Genomic DNA, 18,730 nt, shown 5'->3' on the forward strand with positions numbered 1-18,730 from the left:
GCGAGAGAGGGAACACAAGCTGGGGGAGTGGGAGAGGGAGAAGCAGGCTTCCCACTGAGAAGGGAGCCCGATGCGGGGCTCGATCCCAGGACCCTGGGATCATGACCCGAGCCGAAGGCAGACGCTTAACGGCTGAGCCACCCAGGCGCCCCTCGAAGTACTTTTAAACCCAGAGAAACTTCCTATTCTCATGGCCTAGACCTGCACACCCAAAGCCTATTGCACTGTGGCAGCTACAGCATCTGTCCTGTGAGCTGAATATAGATGATTGTAACCCTAGACAGTGTTTGTACAGCGCGCTTAGCACAAGATTCACTTTGATATGTTCATCCTTGTTTGGAAGCCCAGAGGAAATGAAATTGCTGTCTTGTGCTCCCGGGCCTTGTGGTTTGCGGTAACTCTTTTAAGTACAAAATGTGCCCCAAACGGCCTGTTCTATTTTGATCCCGTGAGTGAGGATTTACCCTGGGGGCTCTTCAGGGTATCCATAAAAAACAGAGACGTTAGAGTTGAGAGAGATTTTTAGAAATCATCTAGTTGCTTTCCTCATGTTCCCAATTAGGAAGCTCAGGTCCTAATTCGGTTAAGAGTCCATCCCACAGGGGCCATGTTACCTGGACAGGACCCGCACACACTACACGTTAGGTGCCCTGACTTCTCCCAGGGACAGCAGAGTCCCTGGTGTCTGTTGCTCCCCCCCAGACTTCGAGGGCTGTGAGGTCCGCTTTCTGAGCCTGGCTTCTGCTTTGGGCATCCTTCCCACCAGCCAGACCAATTCTTTCCTCTTCTTCCTTCAAAATCACGCACCTTCCTACTTTAAACTTCCTCTTAGTCAGAATGGGAAGAGACACCATGCCACCATTTATCCTTGCTGCTTAACCAATTCCATTTAATAGGAGTCAGCTTGTCACCTGTTCCTCAGCCAAAGACCTGTCTTAAAAAAAGAAAAAGGCTTTTATGCCTTCTTATTGGATGGACAGCTGTGCTCCTCCTTAAGGAGGAACGAGCATCAGTGAGTAGGTGGGGAGATACATTTAAAGGAAGAAGGGGCCCTAAGAATCACACCATAGGTTGAACCCGGAGGTAGTTCACTTGTCAGCCTTTTACGGGTTTTTGGCAAGATGTGGGGTATAGACTCACAGCCTCCTGATTTCCTGGAGAGGGTGCTCCAGTGCCTGGAAACAGACTCCCTGAGAGTATGTCCCACCTGGACCACACCCGGCCCCTGAAAGGTCTGCTGGCTCAGCGCTCACCTTAGGGTCACTCTCTCCCAGCCTCCTCCCCTTACTCTTCTTTTTATTCCGCAACACAGTGTTGGTTGGTTCTGTTCCACTCCAACCCAGGTTTGCAAAGTGTGCTCCCTGAAGAGCAGCATTAGCATCACCTGGCCCTTTGTTAGAAATGCAGATTCTTGGGACACCTTGGTGGCTCAGTGGGTTGTCTCTCTCTGCCTTTGGCTTGGGTCATAATCCCAGGATCCTGGGATCCAGTCCCCCATTGGGCTCCCTGCTCAGCAGGGAGTCTGCTTCTCCCTCTCCCTCTCCCCTCCCCCTTGCTCATGCTCTTGCTTTTGCTCTCTCTCCCTCAAATAAATAGATTAAAAAAAAAAAAAAACCTTTAAAAAATGCAGATTCTTGGGCCCACCTCCAGACCTACTGAATTAGAAACTTAGCAGGTGGGGCCCAGCGCTCTGGTTAACAAGCCGTCCCGGTGATCTTAGTGAAGGCTTTCTTTGAGCATCACTGCCCTCACCTTCTCTAACCTGAATCTCTGTTCCCCGTCCACAGAGCACCTGGCTGGTATTCTTCAGATTCCACTCGGGGGTCCAGTGAACAGTATTTAGTTATTATTTCATGATCTTTGTACTTTATCTTTCTCTATATTTTTTTCTTTGTCTAATATAGGCCCTGAGACAGTTTCTTCTTGGAGAAGTTTTCAGTTTCCAACACTAAATGTGCTGTTGGAATGCAGTGTCTTCCTCAGGAGGGGGTACAGGCTGGGTATGACAACAGGTGACTTCAGAGGCTGTCACAGACAGAGTCTAGGCCGGCTCGCCCATCAGTGGGCCACTCCTCAGTAAACGGCTAGAGTGGCATCAGTCACTGTTTCCAGGCTGTCCCACGGTGGCATTCAGCAGAGAGTCTGGTTTGAGTCAGGAGGCCAAAGTCAGTGTTCCAGTGGGTCGAACATGGGCAAGTCACCTAACTTCTAAGTGTCAGCTTTCCCATCTGTCCAACAGTGATGTCAGGGAGGGCTTGGACTGGATAAACTGAAGGTTGTTTCCTGTTAAAACAAGTTGGTGATTTTAGTTATCAGTTTGGTTGAGGCCCCCAAAGGGGTGAGATTAGCTTTAGTAGATCTTACAGGAAGTGAGCCCTCCGTGTGTTTTTAGGGAGTGACTGAGCGCTCTCTAACCTTTGGTTTTCTCTGCATTACCTGCCACCCCACATGGGGGGCTCTTTCTCATCCTTGAACGAAGAAGAACAGCCAAGTCCAGCTTAGCTAGACTGAGGTAGAGTTGCTGATTCACCCCAGTTGTTCCCTGGTTCACTCCCAGAGATATTAAGCACATTTAATGCAAAATCTGGTACACATACTGGAAAACAATGGTCAGCAACTTGAGGACTGCATTTGCTCTAAAAAGTAACTGAAATACATATTTAGTGGCTTCTTGAGGGTGCTTTTGGCGAAATCTGACAATGAAATATATTACATAATAATAATAACAGTAAGGGTTGGTGTTTACTGAGAGCTTATATGCTAAGCACTTTACATAGAGTTTTCTCATTTAATCCTCACAATATGAGACATACATTATTATGACCATTTTATAGATGAGAAAGTTGAGGTACTGCGAAGTTGAAAGTTTTGTCCAAAGTTACACAGCAAATAATGGATGGAGCTTGGATTTGAACCCCAGTCCATCTGGCTCCACAGCTCTGCTATGAATGAAGGATAAATCGTGAATGAGGAGAGCAGGAAGTTAATTTGCTGACTAATACACCGGCGTCCCTATTCTTACCTGAAAGCTATACTTTCTTATCCCCCACTTGCTGCTACCTATTCAGTTGACTCAGTAACCAGTACTGGTCCTGTGAGTTACTCTGTGTCCTCAGTGAGTTCCATGAAGCATTCTGGGCTTGTTTCTTCACCTGTAAAATGGCAGTTAGAGGCCTGATACGCCTGGGTGCAGTGTAAACAAATAATGACCTATTTGAAAAAAAAAAAATCTTGGAGCTTCTTGGAAAGGCACTTTGCAGGCAGGAAGGACTTCTGACTTATCAGAGAAAGAGATCAGAGCTGGGGATGTTGATGCAATTGCTCTTTGTTCCTTCAGAACAGGAGACCTCGTAGGAAAAAGCCCCCAGGAGGAAGAACTCAGTGAAAATCTCAGGTCTAATGAGGTAAGGAAGGCTGACATAGGGACCTTCCCATCTTGACCCTGTATTTTACCTCTTATCTCCCAGATGAGATGAAAGATTTAAAAGGGCCTCATGAGCTATTATGCACATGTCATTAAAAGGGTTTGTTGTATGTCCCGCATGAACTGATGCTTAACTCTCTGGGATGGTGTAACTCACCAGCTCCATTTCCTGCTCCCCCCGCCAGGAGTGGCATCTTAATTATCCAATATTGGCTCAATGCAGACATGAAGACAATGTGATGCCTTCTTTTGTATTTATGTTGGTAGCAGTATCTGTAGGATATATAAATTGCATAAATTTTCACCTTTCCATGGCACTTTAGCATAATATTTTCTCTTCCGTAGTCTACATGAGCATAAAATAGGCAGAAGACAGATGCTTCTGGCATTTAAAGTTTGATGTCATGGAACACTTTCTAAACGTAGAAATCAGAAGATCTGGGTTCAAGTCCTGACTACTCCTGATCAAAATGTGACTTGAGCACGTCCCTTTAATTTTTCTGAACTTGCTTCCTTATCTGTCAAATGAATATGACAGTGCCTTCCTGATCACAGGGATATCATTAGGCTCAGCTCTGATAAGGTATGGCTCTGTTCAAATGTGAAATAACTGTCATTATTTCTGCTAATACGCCATCATCAAGATCTCAAATAGAGTGCATGATATGTAGGACTTGGAATCAAACACGCTCCCCTCATGGGCGTGCTTACCATCTCAATTTGTGTGGTGACAAGACACACAGCATACAGGACTGTACTTGCACTGACCTGATATGTGGCCTGGGAGGGCTCTGGATGGAGCTGATGTCTCTGCCTTTGTTCCTGATTCACAAAGCCCTTGCTTATAGCCCTCTGGCAAAGGGGTCCTGCTGGTGGAACATTTGTTGTCACTGTCATTGAAGGTGGTCACTGTGGCTTTCTGCATAGTGTGCATGCATTGTGTGTGTGTGTGTGTGTGTGTGTGTGTGAACTGAGACCAATTCCTTCTGGCTCTCCAGAATCACATATACTCTATTTACATTAACCTGTTTTACACTCTTTCCTTCCTATCACTGTGTGTATTTGTTCTGTTGTTCTGATCAGGTTGGGAGAATTCAAGCATCTTCTTGAAGCAAAACTACCTGAAATGTGTATAATGATCGTACCGCACATAAAGATATACATAAACATAGCTATACATGCAAACATAGGAGTTTTGTGCAAGAATACATAAGCAACTATTAACATTGGCTTCTTTTGAAAAGTGGGGGTCGCAGAAAATTTTGAACACACCCCAAAGCAATACAGGAATGAACCCCCATGCACCTGTCTCCTGGCTTCGACAATTACCAATTCGTGATCAGTACCCAGCTTCCTGTTACACCTATTTGAGATTCTTTTTATCTACCATGAGCATGTATTATTTGGATCACTTAAAATTTTAATTGTAATGTCAACTCAAACATTAAAAGAAAATGCAGGAGGTTAGATTTCATTTGTTCCTGTCTTTTTTTCTCCCCCTTTTAGACTCGGGTCCTTTCAGAGGTAGGTGATCAAGAGTGATTCTCTCTGAGTTGTCTGGTCCCCAAGGACAGATATTGACTGAACATCTGGGAAGGACCACAGCTTTGGTTGACAGCACATCTGTGTCAGTGCTATTGCCCAAATCACAAGGCTCACACTGTCAGCCCTACTGTTTGGCTTGCTGTGTTTTTTAATTAAACTGTTTACTTTGGCTGAGATTTATGACGCTGTTTTTAAATGAGAATATGTGCTTTCTGTCTCCCCCCCCCCGCTTTGTTCCCTGGGCCCCACAACCTGTGCAGTTCTTTGCAAGCTATTTTTCGAAAAACAATTTCTGCATTTCTTATCAGATGGAGGGTAATTTTGCAGGGATTATTAACACCCTGTGCTCAGTAGTGTTTGTTCTCCTAGGGCTAGACGAGGAAATTGTCTGATGCAAGCCCAGCAGCTGGTTAGCTGGACAGGAATAGAATATTACAAAATCACCTTGAATCTAAAGCCTGTGAACCAGCTGTCTGAGATGAAGGACGGGAAGGTGGTTTCCATATTTAAATTCCTTAGCTGGTGGCATTGAAAATGCAGCTAAAATAGAAATGTTTATTTTCCCCTGTGGTTCAGTATGGATCGATTTGGACTGGTAGTCAGAAGACTGTTCTTCCCTATGCCTTCTTAGTGCTGAGTGCATTGTATGAACTAATTGATCTTTTCACATCAGTGAGAATCTATCCCCTACTCTGCACTAGGCACTAGAATTATACAAATAAATAAGCAACTCTCCCTTAATATCCTGTTCCTCATCTGACTGTAATACAGTGGGATGAATGTTTTACTTGTGGCACTAAAATAGCGTGGGAGAAGAGAGGAAAGAAGGTGCTCTGGCTTTTGAAGGCTCGGGGAATGTTCACAGAAGAGGTGTCTTGTAAGCTGAAGAGCAAAGACAATTTTTTGAATTATTGAAGGCAGAAGGAGGGTCTCTGTCTTGAGCAGAGGTATGGGAGGTGATGGCATGCACAGGGTATGGGGAAGAGTCCAGTGTGTCCAGACTTCAAGGTGGGTGTGTTTGTGGTTGGGAGGTGAGAAAGAGGTGAGGAAGTTTGGAAGGCCTCCTTAGAGCCTGAGTAGGTGCGGTTCTTTTGGATTCAGAGAATTGAGGCTTCCTCAGCCACCTGAAGGGATTGGTACTGTTCTGGTTATAGCGGGCATAGCGTGGAAGAACTGGAAAACCCAAGGAACCAAGGCACTCCAGGGACAGGCCTCTCTTGCTGTCCCTCATTTTGCAACCTCTTTCTCCTCACCTCCTAGCTTCACTGTACTGGCCTCCCCCCTCCCCTCTCATTCCTGGTTGGCCATTTCCCTCAGCATCTTCTAGTCATGGGGATTATTCACCTTTGCTCTAGGAATTCCATGGAGATAGTCTCGGAGATACGGAGGGTGTACGTGGGAGAACCAAATGGGAAAACCAGGAAGTACTCTGGACTTGGCAGCCTTTTAGCTAGAACAGCCCACATTGCTCTGTTTTACACATTGACAATGAGGTGAGTTCCATTTGAAGAAAGTGTTCCATGGCACAAAGAGAGTTTGAAAACTTCAGCTCTTGTTTAAATCTTGGAGGGACCCATTCTGCTTGGCTTTAGCTGATTATGTCCCTTGAGTTGGGTAAGATCTCGTGCCTCTGGTCTCATTGAACAGCCCATGGGCATGTATGTGCAGGGGCCACCATAGGTCAAGGGCTCTTTCAGTCAGGCACTGCCCCACATGGAAAGAAAACAGGCCCAGAGTAGTGAACCCTGCCTGGGGTGGATAAGGTGTAGAAGGCAGTTTTAAATCAAAGGGGGTGTTGGACAAGGCAGAAAATGTGACTGATGTGTCCAGGCAATATGCCATGTTTAAAAGTGTGGCTTTTTGCCCCTGGCTCAGCATTTTCTGGAGTCTTGATATTCCATGAGAGGCTTAGCTACTCAAAATGTCTATTTTTCTGTAAGACTTTGAAATATTCCTTACTCTATTCTCTTTTTGGAAATCTCCGTGCATTTTAGTGTATTAATGAAAACATGTAAGGGGTAAGTTTAGTTCAAGTAAAAGGAAATAATTTTTTGAAAAACACCCATTCATACGCAACAGGGATTAAAATTTTGGAAATTGACTACCCTGGAATGGAAAGCATAAATAGTTTTGTAAAAAGACCTAGATTAAATTCCATCTATCCACCCCAGGCAGGATAGATGGTAATAGATGGTTACTAAGTTGTGGGGATTCCTATTAAGTTAGTGAGAAGCCTCCTTACCTTTTTGAAAATAGCATCATTTCTTAGTGTCCTTGGACATTCATTTGTTCAGCAAATATTAAGTGCCCACAGTGCTAGGCAGAAACACTTGGTTATGTGTTTGCAATGTGAAAATTCTTATCTTTTTATTGGGATAGTTTTTCGGGGAAGCACAATTTAAAACAAATTTTTTTTAAGATTTCTTTATTTACTTGAAAGAGAAAGAGAGAGACTGAGTGGTGGGGAGGGTCAGAGGGAGAGAGAGAGAGAGAGAGAGAGAGAGAGAAGCAGACTCACTGCTGAGCAGGAAGCCCAATGCAGGGCTCGATCCCAGGACCCTGAGATCATGACCTGAGCCGAAGGCAGACACTTAACTGACTGAGCCACCCAGGCACCCCCGAGGATGCACAATCTTAATGGTCATTTTTAGAATTCTGTATTTCTGACTATGAAATTAAAAAAAAGATGCTAGCACCATTATTGAACGTTTTTAACCGCAGTAACGTGTCTAAAACGATCAGCATCTCTGGGATCCAGAGTTCTTTCCCCTCCATCGGATGACTGCTCAGTTTTCTAAACATGGAAATATACCAGGCCCTGGTGGGGCTGAAGGGAGAGTGTCTAGTGCTTCTCCCCTCCATGCAGGGTGGGAATTGGTGGGAATCAAAGAATGCTCAAGAATTAGCGACACGCATGGGTTCATGAAAGGATAGGAATTGAAAGGTTCTATACTGTAGTATTTAAAGATAAATATTACCTAATAATTTTTTTTAAGTTGGAAAGTTTATAGGAAGTAAAACTCCTCTTTTGGCTCATAACATATACCTCCTCCACCAAATTATATGGTAGCTTGTTCCATGTTTCAACTTCTAAATAAATTGGTCTTCATTATTCTTGGATTCCTGACAGACATCACGTCTAAGAATTAATGTTTCTCATTCTGCCACTCTGAGCATGTTAAACAAATTACTCAGTGTCATTGTCGCTGAATTAATCAGAAGAATGTGAGACTTTAGCACGCCTATGGGAACGTGTTTTTTATTAGGCTTCGTTTATTTTTTATTAATAATTACAACTCTACGTTGGCCTTGTGGTTTTAACATTACCTGCGTCAGGGAGCTGCCATGAGGATTGATGTCAATAAAGCAGTGAAAACAGTGCCTAGCGCACAGGAAGGGCTCAAATGCTCGCCTTATCTTCATTAATGAACTTTGTGACCGTGTGATGAAGTAATCACCATGGGTATAATTATCCCCATTTTATCAGGGAGGATTGTTCAGAAGTTTGATCTTCTGGAATTACCGGCAGTGTCAAGACGAGAGCCCAGTGTTATATTCCTAGTCTTGTGTTCCTGATTGCCCTCACAACGGACATTTTAGGGTTTAGTATTTTGATATATGAACTTGGGAGGATGCAACCTTCCGGCCATAGACGTTAAGTCAGCATATGCGAAGGTGCTTGGTAGAATACTGAGCATAGAGTAGGAAGGCAATGAACATGATTTTTTTCTTTCTCTGCAGTTTGCAGGTATTGGGATTCTCATTTCTGTCCTCCTCTCCCTTGTCCCTGCTGACGTCCCAGCTGAGCATTTCATCTGCAGACTATTCGGTTGCCTCCAGGCTGTAGCACTTCCTGGTTGTCTTAGTGAGCTCAGGCAGCCATTACAGAGTATCACAGACGGAGTGGCTTGAACAACAGAAATGTACTTTCTCACAGTTCTGGGGGCTGGAAATCTGAGATCAAGGTGTTGGCAGGGTTGGTTTGTTGGAGGCCCAGCTCCTTGGATTGTAGGTGGCCACCTTCTCCATGTATCCTCACATGGTCTTCTCTCTGTAGAGGAGTGTGTCCTAATCTCTGCTCCTTATCAGGACACTAGTCATATTGGATTAGGGCCACCCTCATGACCTCATTTTAATTTAATTACCTTTTAAAAGAGCCTATCTCCAAATATAGTCAAATTCTGAAGTACCAGGGGTTAGGGCCTCAGCATATGAATTTGAGGGGAACATACTTCAGCCTATAACAGTGGTCTAGCAAGGAAGAGATCTAAGCTTCAGAGCCCCAGTATGCTCCCAACTTATACTCACAACCCCTGGGATATCAAAACCCATTAAATTTCATCAAGTCAACTCTGTTCAAAAAGCCGGCAAGAGTACAGTCTAGTTCCTTCCTTAGGGAGTAAAGGAAAGGAGGTCAGGGCCTGTTCTGTGCCAGGCACTGTGCTGGGTGCCAATGCTCTTAATAGACATTATGTCACCCAATCTCAACATGGCCACGGATAGGGTGAGCATAATTGCCTCCATTTTACAGAGGAAGAAAGTAGCCTCTTGCCTCACTCACACACTTACTATGTGATTTACTCATGTACTCCCATTTCTCAATGAAGTTGAGAATATGAGGTTAGGAGCACAGGACCACGTGGGCAAAGCAGGAAGAAAGCTGACCTCGTGTTTCACCCAATTCAAACCCTTAAGAATTAAAAAGTAAATGCAGGCTGATAAAAGAAGAAAAACCAAATGGAAAAAAAAAAAATTTAAAGGCAAGTTTAAGACTCCTTTGGAAAAACGTCACCGAGCTCTGAAGGGAGTAAGGGAAGGCTCTGTGTCAACCACTTTTCCCCATACTAATCCATCAGCCTGTAAATAAATTGTATTGTCCCACAGCTTTAATCCATCTCTCCCGGATATTTTGTTTATCCCTCCCTGGCTAGAGACAGCACGATGTGGCAGTTGGGAAGTCAGACTCTGAAGTGAGATCATCAGGTGCAAATTTAATTTTCATCGCTTGTTAGCTGTGTGGCAAGTTACTTAATCTCTTTGAGGTTCTCTCTACTGTAAGTTAAAAAAAAAAAAGTGTAGATGGTAATAATAACTTTTGATGAGGTTGTTGCGAACATCTATGGAATGTGCTCTGATCAGCACCTGGAAACTAGTAAGCCTCACCGAAGGATTAGCTGTTGCCCCTATTGAAAGCAGAACAAGCAAAGGCCAGGATCTTTGTGCTACTTTCCCACCTAGGTCTCTAATGCCTTGAAATATGTAATGGGCAGGTGGTAGACACTCATTGGTATCTGTTACATAAATGCATGAATGCTGATGTGGTGGACCTTGAGCAATCTGTGACAAAGAGAAAGTACCTGGTTTCAGCAAGTGTTCAGAGTTTTTGTTTGTTGTTTGGTTGAAGCCATAAGCCCACCGGTGGAGGGATAAAGAGAAGGCATTCATCAGAGGAGGGGCGAGAAAGCTTTTCTCAGTCTTCCAAGTGGCAGGAGAGCTCTAGCTTGTCCAGTGTTGTTTTCCCCTCCCATTGACTTGTATCATCTCTAGATCTGGGGGTAGAATCATTTCTGGGGCCTCTGGGCTCTGACAGTGTCACAACCCTCTACTGACATGCAGGTATGTGAATGGCACTCTGATACATTTAGAGACTCCACTTTGTTCCTGAGCTCTGGGATTGGCTTAATGATTTGTGTTGTCATTAAAATTCCTAAAGCGATGCCAAATTTTCTTTCCAGGCTCAGGCTGCATGAAGAAAAGGTGATTAAAGATAGGCGACATCATCTCAAAACCTACCCAAACTGCTTTGTCGCAAAAGAACTGATTGACTGGCTGATTGAGCACAAAGAGGCTTCCGACAGAGAGACAGCAATCAAACTCATGCAGAAGTTAGCAGACCGGGGCATCATTCATCATGGTGAGTGAAGTAGCCACCGACATTTGAGGTAACTTGGGAGGAAACCAAGGACCACGTCTTCTATTCCAGATATGAACCTACCCATTTAGGAAATAAAATGCTTGGTCTCCGGTGCATCTCTCCCCAGTGATATTCCCTTCCTTCCTCTAAGAGGCATTTGGGTTTATTTCCATTTGCTTCTTTGTACTTTTTCCTTTCTGTATAGGCATCTCTTAGCAAGGTATCATATTGCTTCCAGTGCTTTAAATCATTATAAAAATGCATGTTTATTCTTTTACAACTTGATCAACACACTGAGATTCATCCATGTTGATGGCATATCTCTTGTTTGCTCATTTCCACTGCTACGTATGCCATATATAATTACGCCATGGTATGTTTACCCATTCTCCTGCTGATGAACATCTAAGAGGTTTCCAAGTTTTTCTGTTACTCTCAGTGGTTCCATGAACGTTCATAAACACATCTCCTTGAAATCTTTAACCCTGACCAAGACCTTCCACATGTCCTTTTGGGCTGGAATGCCCTTTCTCTTCACTTTAGCCCAATTTCTAGCCATTCTTCAGGTCTCTGCCTACACGCAAGCTCTTCAGAGAAGTGTCCGTTCCCTGCAGCTAGGTTACTGGGGTTACTGGTTACTCCTTCTTTGGTCTCCCACTGCAGTATCCCCTCACCTCATTCATTGCCCCCTCATGCCATATGTTAATTACATGTTGACATTTCTCTTTATCTCACTAGACATCACATTCTTTGAGGCTGATGTCTACCCCAGTATGCTCAAGAAGAATTTGTGGCATGAATGATGCACTGAATTTTGTGACCCTTTTACTAGATAATGATGGTGATGATGATGATGATGATAGCTAATATTACTGAGCACTTACTTGATTCCAGGTATTGTGCTAAATACATGCACTAAAGCATAGATTAGTGTGCTTCGGAAATTAGGTAGTAAAACAAGTCTTAATTAGCCTCTCACATCATTTGAGGAATTAAATAAGATTTTTTTTTTCTTATTTGCCTCTCTGTGTATATTGTGTTTCAGTGTGTGATGAGCATAAGGAGTTCAAGGACGTCAAACTCTTCTACCGCTTTAGAAAGGATGATGGCACCTTCCCTCTGGATAATGAAGTGAAGGCCTTCATGAGGGGACAGAGGCTGTATGAGAAGTATGTCGCACGTGAAATCCCCCACTGTGATCTTAACTTGTGGAGAGGAGCAGGGCTATTTCAGTCTTTTATCATTCTGACTTCAGCCTGGCTCTTCCATGTGGGATGGTTACATAACTGTTCCTTTTAATATGGGAAAACTCGATCCCTTATTTGCTTTTCTCTTTGCCAGAAATCAAGTCGATTTCGTAAGATTCTGAATAAAGAATTTATTTAAATAGAAAATATATATTTTCTATATTTGAGTCGATTTAACAAAACTCCGGAAATAAGAACAAAAGGTTGGAGCTTGATGTTTGCCCTCAAGTAAGGCAGCTGCCTATTTTCTCTTTTGAGCACTGTTGTGTAACTCGGAGGTTTAGTCTTGCGAGTGGCTGGAGAAGCAGTGTCAAGTACAGGGAAGTTCAAGTTCAGGTCAAGAGATGAGTAGTGAGAGAACTTCAGATAGCAGGATGGTCTGAGAGGAATAATTTCTCAGCTCTTTGAAGGGAGGAATGCCTTGTAGTCCAGGAGTATTCTGTTGCTGGGTCTCAGATCTCCCCAGTGGTCTGTCTCTGAGCTGATCTGCTGTTCCTGTGGTCTCTTTCCTATCCCACCTCTCTTGTTTTTTTCCAGAGCAGCCATTAGGGAAAGGAGTACAGGGGCAGGACTCCCCCTCCTTAACTCTGGCTGCCTTTCAAATAGGTTGAAAATAGGTATTTATCCCACAAAAGAGCCTACTGTGTGGTGGGTGGGTTGATGCATGGGGAGGTGGGACTGGGGAGTCAGATTAAGTAACATGATGGTTAAGAGCCAGATAAGTTTGATTCTAGCCCTGTCACCTCACCTCTGTCAACCTCAGTGTCCTCTTTTATGACCTAGGAGTGGTGATGGTACGACCTCCTAGGTGTTTAGTGCTATTGTGGGAATTAAAAGAATAAATGTGTCAAGTACTTAAATATTTAGCTTAGTGACTGTGGTATGTTGTCAGACCCCGGAGATGATAGGCATTTCAGGTATTAGTCTGATAGTGATGACCACCTGGAGCTGGTATTGTCCCACCACTTAATGCCCCGTATGTGTTGCTTCTCCCATCACTTGCTTTCTAAACTGAAGTGTAGAAAATCCCTCATCTCCTGGACTCACATGAATTTGAATGGAAGGGATCCATCAGCACCTCCATTTGTATACCTGATTGTGTGTGTATGTTTTGTTGCTGTTTTCTTTTTCTTTTTCTTTATTTATTTTTATTTAAATTCAATTAATTAACATATAGTGTATTATTAGTTTCAGAGGTAGAGGTCAGTGATTCATCAGTCTTATATAATATCCAGTGCTCATTACACCACATGCCCTCCTTAATGCCTGTCCCCCAGTTACCCCATCCTCCTAGCCCCCTCCCCGCCAGCAACCTTCAATTTGTTTCCTATGATTAAGAGTCTACCATTGTTGCTGTTTTCTTTTACTTTCTTAGCTCCTTTTGGAAAATTCTGGCAGGTGTTAGATATTTAGATCACCAAGACCGTGCTTTCAAACTATAAGATTCTAAGTTGTCAAAGACATCCATGTCATTTCCATGGATCAGCATTGCTGTCTTTTTTTCAGCGTGCAGTTGGCTTTCCAGTCATTAGTGTTCAGTATCACAATTTCCAAGTAAACTTATTTCTCCAAACTGTTTGTGAAATTAGTACTAGGAAAAGTAATTTAATCAGTACTTAACCTTGCATGAACTAGCTGCCACCTCGCAGTCTTGGCCCCTACACTTGGTTGCTGGAACATACTTGGAACAAACTTTGGGGCCTTTGGAATGATGGCTCAGTTACCTACTTGAACAGTTTTGTTTAGCATATATATATATATATGCTTAATCATTTTTATTGTATTTCCCATATTTCCCTGGATATCTTTTCCATGAATCTCAGCATGTACTATTATTTTGTAAGCTTTGTAGACTTTCAAAAATTATATGAAGCAGAAAATCATTTTGTTCATAGCTCATCTTTTTAAGAATTTTATTTATTTTAATATGAAGTTTTTTTCTTTTTCTTTTTCTTTTTTCTTTTTTGCCAGAACACTTGCTTAGGATACCTCTAACATTTGTGAAAGAAGGCCTTGCAAAATATATGTTCCTTTTGTTTTTTTCTTTTTAAGATAATAACAATCAATAACATTGGTTGGTTGATAACTATGTGTCAGGCACATCAACTGCGTGACTAGTCCATTTATTTGATCATCATAACAAACCCTGATTTAGGTCAGTTGTACCCATTTTATGGGTGATAAAAATGTGGCAGGGAGATATTCAAGCTCTTACCCAAGGTCACTTCACTAATAAAAACATCTGGGATTTGATCCCAGAAGCCCAAAGCCCAAACTTATTGCTACTAGGCTATTGATAAATCTTAGAAAGCATTTTTATTATTAGGAAAGATTTATCATTATTTATTATTTATGGAGATTAAACTAATGAAGTCAATGTTTTCTTCAAAATGTAGTTTATCTTAAAATGTGACATGGGGATTGTAAATAACCTGGTATGGAATTTTCTGTAAAATTGACTGGAAATAGTCCAAGCAGACATGGGAGAAGGAGAGTAAAGTGATTTTTCTTCAAGATGAATCTACCTGTAGATTTAGGGACTAAAGAGCATAGGGAATATAATCAATGGTATCGTAATCAAAAAAAAGAGAGAGAGAAATCTATATGGTATTATGTAAAATGTGATAGAAACAATATCTTTTATTTGTAAGTTGAGCTCCTCAGAGCACTTCCACTAGCTTATTTTATCTGAATTCTCTCAGTAGACTAATAATAGAATAGTAAATAATAATAGAAATAATAGTATAGAAATTGACAGTATAAAATACAATATAAAATAGATGGGACGTTACGTTACCGCCCCGTTTCTCAGAAGGAGCTTCTGGGACCTGAAGCAGTAAGGTCATTTCTGTGTGATGGTGATACAGAGTGAGAGGGTAGCAGGTGTATGGGCTGCCGCTCTCCACCCCCCCACACCAGCTCTGGGGGGCTGGCTGTATTGTCAATATTTCCTTTTTGCTCTCTTCTTGCTTGTTTGTTCTCTGTTATTAATAGAACTTTGTGAAACCAGGTGGTTTCTGTCTGGGGTTTTGCTGAACCAGGCTGATTTGGGGGCACCTGGCTTTCTAACCTGTAGAGTTTCTCAGTCTGCTAGTTCATAGGACAAAGCTGTATTTCAAAACTAAAATTCAGGGACTCTGCTACCTCTTAGGATCCACGTCGCTCCCGTTAATTTAATTCAGAGGTACTCAAACGAATACCAGTTAAGGGGCAAAAGCCGGCCCTTTCAGGGGGTCCCGCCATGAGGAAGGTTAAGGGAGAGCTGGGGACATGAGTCCTCTGCATAGTGAGTGACAGTGGGTGTGGTTTTCAGAGTCACCCAGACCTGCTCTTCAATCCCAGCCTTCCAGCTGGCTTGCTCTGCGACCTCAAGCCAGCCGCTGAACCTCACTGATCTGTAGTCATAAGTGGAGGTAAGGCTGGGTCTCACTTGGAAAGGCGATGGGGAGGATTTTACAGTCTGTACATTGCTAAGCACAGCACTTGGCACAGAGTGAGCGCCCAAGAAATGTTAGCTGCTGCTGTTAGAGTAGTAAATCATAGTATAAATAAATGATACCTATTATTATTTAGCCTAGCACAGAAGTAAGAGCCTAGGAGCCAGGCTGCCTGGGTGTGAATCCTGGCTCTGTGCCTCATTGGCAAGTGGCTTCACCACTCTGTGCCTAAATTGCCCTGCTAGTAGTTGGATCTATTGACTGTATCCACCTTTCAGACTTCTTGTGGGGCTTAAATGAACTAACGGGATGTGTAAGGTACACAGGACAGGTCCTACCTCAGAGTATGAGCGTATCCTGTCGCTCATCTCCTGCTACCAGCTGGAAAGGGTGTGAGAAAGAGGATGTGTGCCCCTGGATCAATGCCCAGGCTTTGTCATTTTGAGCAATTCATCTGAGCACATTCAAGGCACAATGCACTTCCATCAACAAGCTTTCGTCAAACCTTCACTATGGCCTGAAGGTGCCTAGAATAAGGCATGCCATCTCTCCAGGAGGGGCTTCCTGTTTCCCACTTAATTTTGCATGGGTCCAAATACCCCAGACACACAACGCATGAACATAACTCACATTCTCCCAAGCAGTACAATTTTTACTTTTCAAATGAGACCTGCATGAGCAGGATAAATATCCGTAACCTAGAAGAACAACGTTGAATTTGTGTCCGCTGCTGTCTTGTGGTAGAAGATATTTTAGGTGCATATTCCAAACTATAAAATTTGATTATCATTCAGCAGTTGGCAAAATAGACCACTTTAAAACAGGTTGAACTCAGGATTATCAAGTGCTCTCTATACTGATAAATAGAGGTAGCTATAAAGGAGAAAATGAGTTGAATGTACAATTTGGAATTTCCTTACTAAAACTAGTAGTTGAAATGTACATCTTAAACTAACCTTGATTTCATTGTGAGATCTGGAGGAGACTTCTCCATTCTAATTTAACCTCAGTCTTAACATGGAGGTAGCTCTCTTCTAGTCTGGTTCATACAGACATTAGTTTAGTTTTTCGCCTAAAGGGCCTTTGGTTTTCTCAGCAGCAAGAGTTTCTCTCTCCAGCCACTAATAGTCTATTTAGTTGGCTTAGGAGTATAAGCCTGATTGAAGCATCGCTTTAAACTGTGTGCCATTAATCTCAGTTGCGTTCCCACTGCTTCCTTTATATTCTCTCCTCCTCCATAGCACTGAAGGGAAATATAAGGGAGAAACTATATCCAAAGGGGAAAAGCCCTTTTGTGTGTTTTATCTTATCAGAGGTCTCTCTACCATGTGTCCCTGGGATCTTTTTCCTGTTCCCGCCCAGTGCCTGGCACAATAAATATTTGTTGAATGAACAAAGGACTCTGCATGCTGTGATTGCTGTGAGCTGCTGAGCCTGTTCCATGAAAGAGCTACAGAGAACTTGCTTTTAATGGCAAACAACAGTAGACAGAGATTTACCTTGTCTCGCCTCCTTAGAGTTTACAAAGCATCTTATGCATTAACATGTTTGATCCCCTGTACAACTCTGGGAGTTAAACCCTGGAGACACAATTAATCCCACTATAGAGATGGGGAACATGAGCTAGAGAGAGGTTTAATGATGGATGTAACTCTAAAGCGTGGACCTGGAGCAAAAAAAAAAAAAAAAAAAGTCTTCAAGCTTTTGACTCTGTCTTGTTCCATTTCTGGGATAGAAGGGCTTTTCAAGTGGAGATACTGAGTTCTATGAATGGATTCACATTTTGTGTTCAAAATGTGTTTTAATTATTCTGCAAACTTTAATAAAAATACTATCTGATGGGCTATGTACAGCACTGTCACAGTTTCCTTGTGCTGCCCAGTTTGACAGTGATTCATAGAATCTTGGAAGAAATGTTTCCTGTCTTCTTGGTTTATTTGAAGAGTGTCCTGGGATTGCATTGTAAGTGGGTTAAAAGTTGTTCCCTTGTGCAATGGCTTGTCTGGGTGACAAGGGATGATTTCAGTACTGCATAACTGATACCAAGAACTGGTAAGAGTCTTGAGATTTTACCCTACTTGCAAGCTAACTAGTTTGCCTGCTGCCATTTCTTGGGTACAGGCAGAAGACAGGAGACCCCTGGGTCAGAGACAAAGGTCAGTTTGTTACTCTCAGCAATAGTAATAACCAGAGTATCATCATTTTCTGGAGCCAGTTCCCCAAGCCTTAGTTCCCATAGAATAGCACAATGGGGGCCAGATGACACCTGCCAGGGTTGGGTTACAGAACAGGATCCCAAGCTTGAGGAACCTGAGTTTTTTGTAGTAGTCTTTAAGCAAACTGCTCTTTAGCACAGAGTGAGACATTATCTTTCTCATACAGGACAGTAAGCCAATCTGCCCTTTTGCTTCAGAGACAGACACTATCTACCTTCCAAGTCTGTTCACTATACAAGCATTCTTGAAAAGATAGTTTAGAACATAAGCTGTCAATACTTCTACTTGCAAGATATAAAGAGATGTGTGAGATCCATGGAGAATTATCTCCCGGCAACTAAAACAAAATGCACAAATTGATTGGATTTTGTAGCTGATTATTGAGGGAGCAATAAATAGCCTCACCAGTCCTCTTACTTCTGTATTTTGTGTGTTAACCAAAACTACCTTACAGATTTCACTGTTTAACTTTTATAAGTAAATGTTGTGTTATAAGCATGAAATTTAAAAACATGGGATTTTCTGTAAAATTTTATTTGAGAAAAGAGGTTCATTGTTTAAAAAGTTTTAAAGTGGTGCTTTTTAAAAGGGCCATCATCTCTTCTCACAGAGCGTTTAACAACCATTTTAGAACAAAAATGTAAGTGGTTTCATTATGTGTGCAGCTCTATGCAGAGTCATGGGAAACTTTTGACCTAGAACCACATCCTTGTGGTTCTAATCATCGCGTCTTTCTTTTCTTTTTTAAAAAAAGTTTCTTTATAGCAGGTCATGCAAAATTGTGTGTTTCACCTGATTGGTTATAAAAATGTTTAATAATTTGCCTGTCAGGGAGAGACCATATAGAGCAAACTCGCTGTTTTATCATTTTCAGTATCAACAAAAATTTTATATTGCAGTTATTTTCAAATAATCTCTCTATCTAAACACTGCCTTATACATTCTAA

General features: G+C 42.4%; 1 protein-coding gene across 2 annotated transcripts in view; it reads left to right on the forward strand.

The window, feature by feature from the left end:
• DEPTOR (DEP domain containing MTOR interacting protein) overlaps positions 1-18,730 on the forward strand; it is a 125,913-nt gene that overhangs the window by 27,671 nt on the left and 79,512 nt on the right. For both annotated transcript variants that reach the window (XM_081816470.1, XM_081816471.1), the window contains exons 2-3: positions 10,705-10,883; positions 11,929-12,052. In XM_081816470.1, the coding sequence (XP_081672596.1) occupies positions 10,705-10,883; positions 11,929-12,052 (303 nt within the window). The remainder of the gene's footprint in view (positions 1-10,704; positions 10,884-11,928; positions 12,053-18,730) is intronic.

Source organism: Leptonychotes weddellii, chromosome 4 (genome assembly GCF_054177405.1).
Source record: "Leptonychotes weddellii isolate Sample4059 chromosome 4, ASM5417740v2, whole genome shotgun sequence".
Taxonomy (NCBI): domain Eukaryota; kingdom Metazoa; phylum Chordata; class Mammalia; order Carnivora; family Phocidae; genus Leptonychotes; species Leptonychotes weddellii.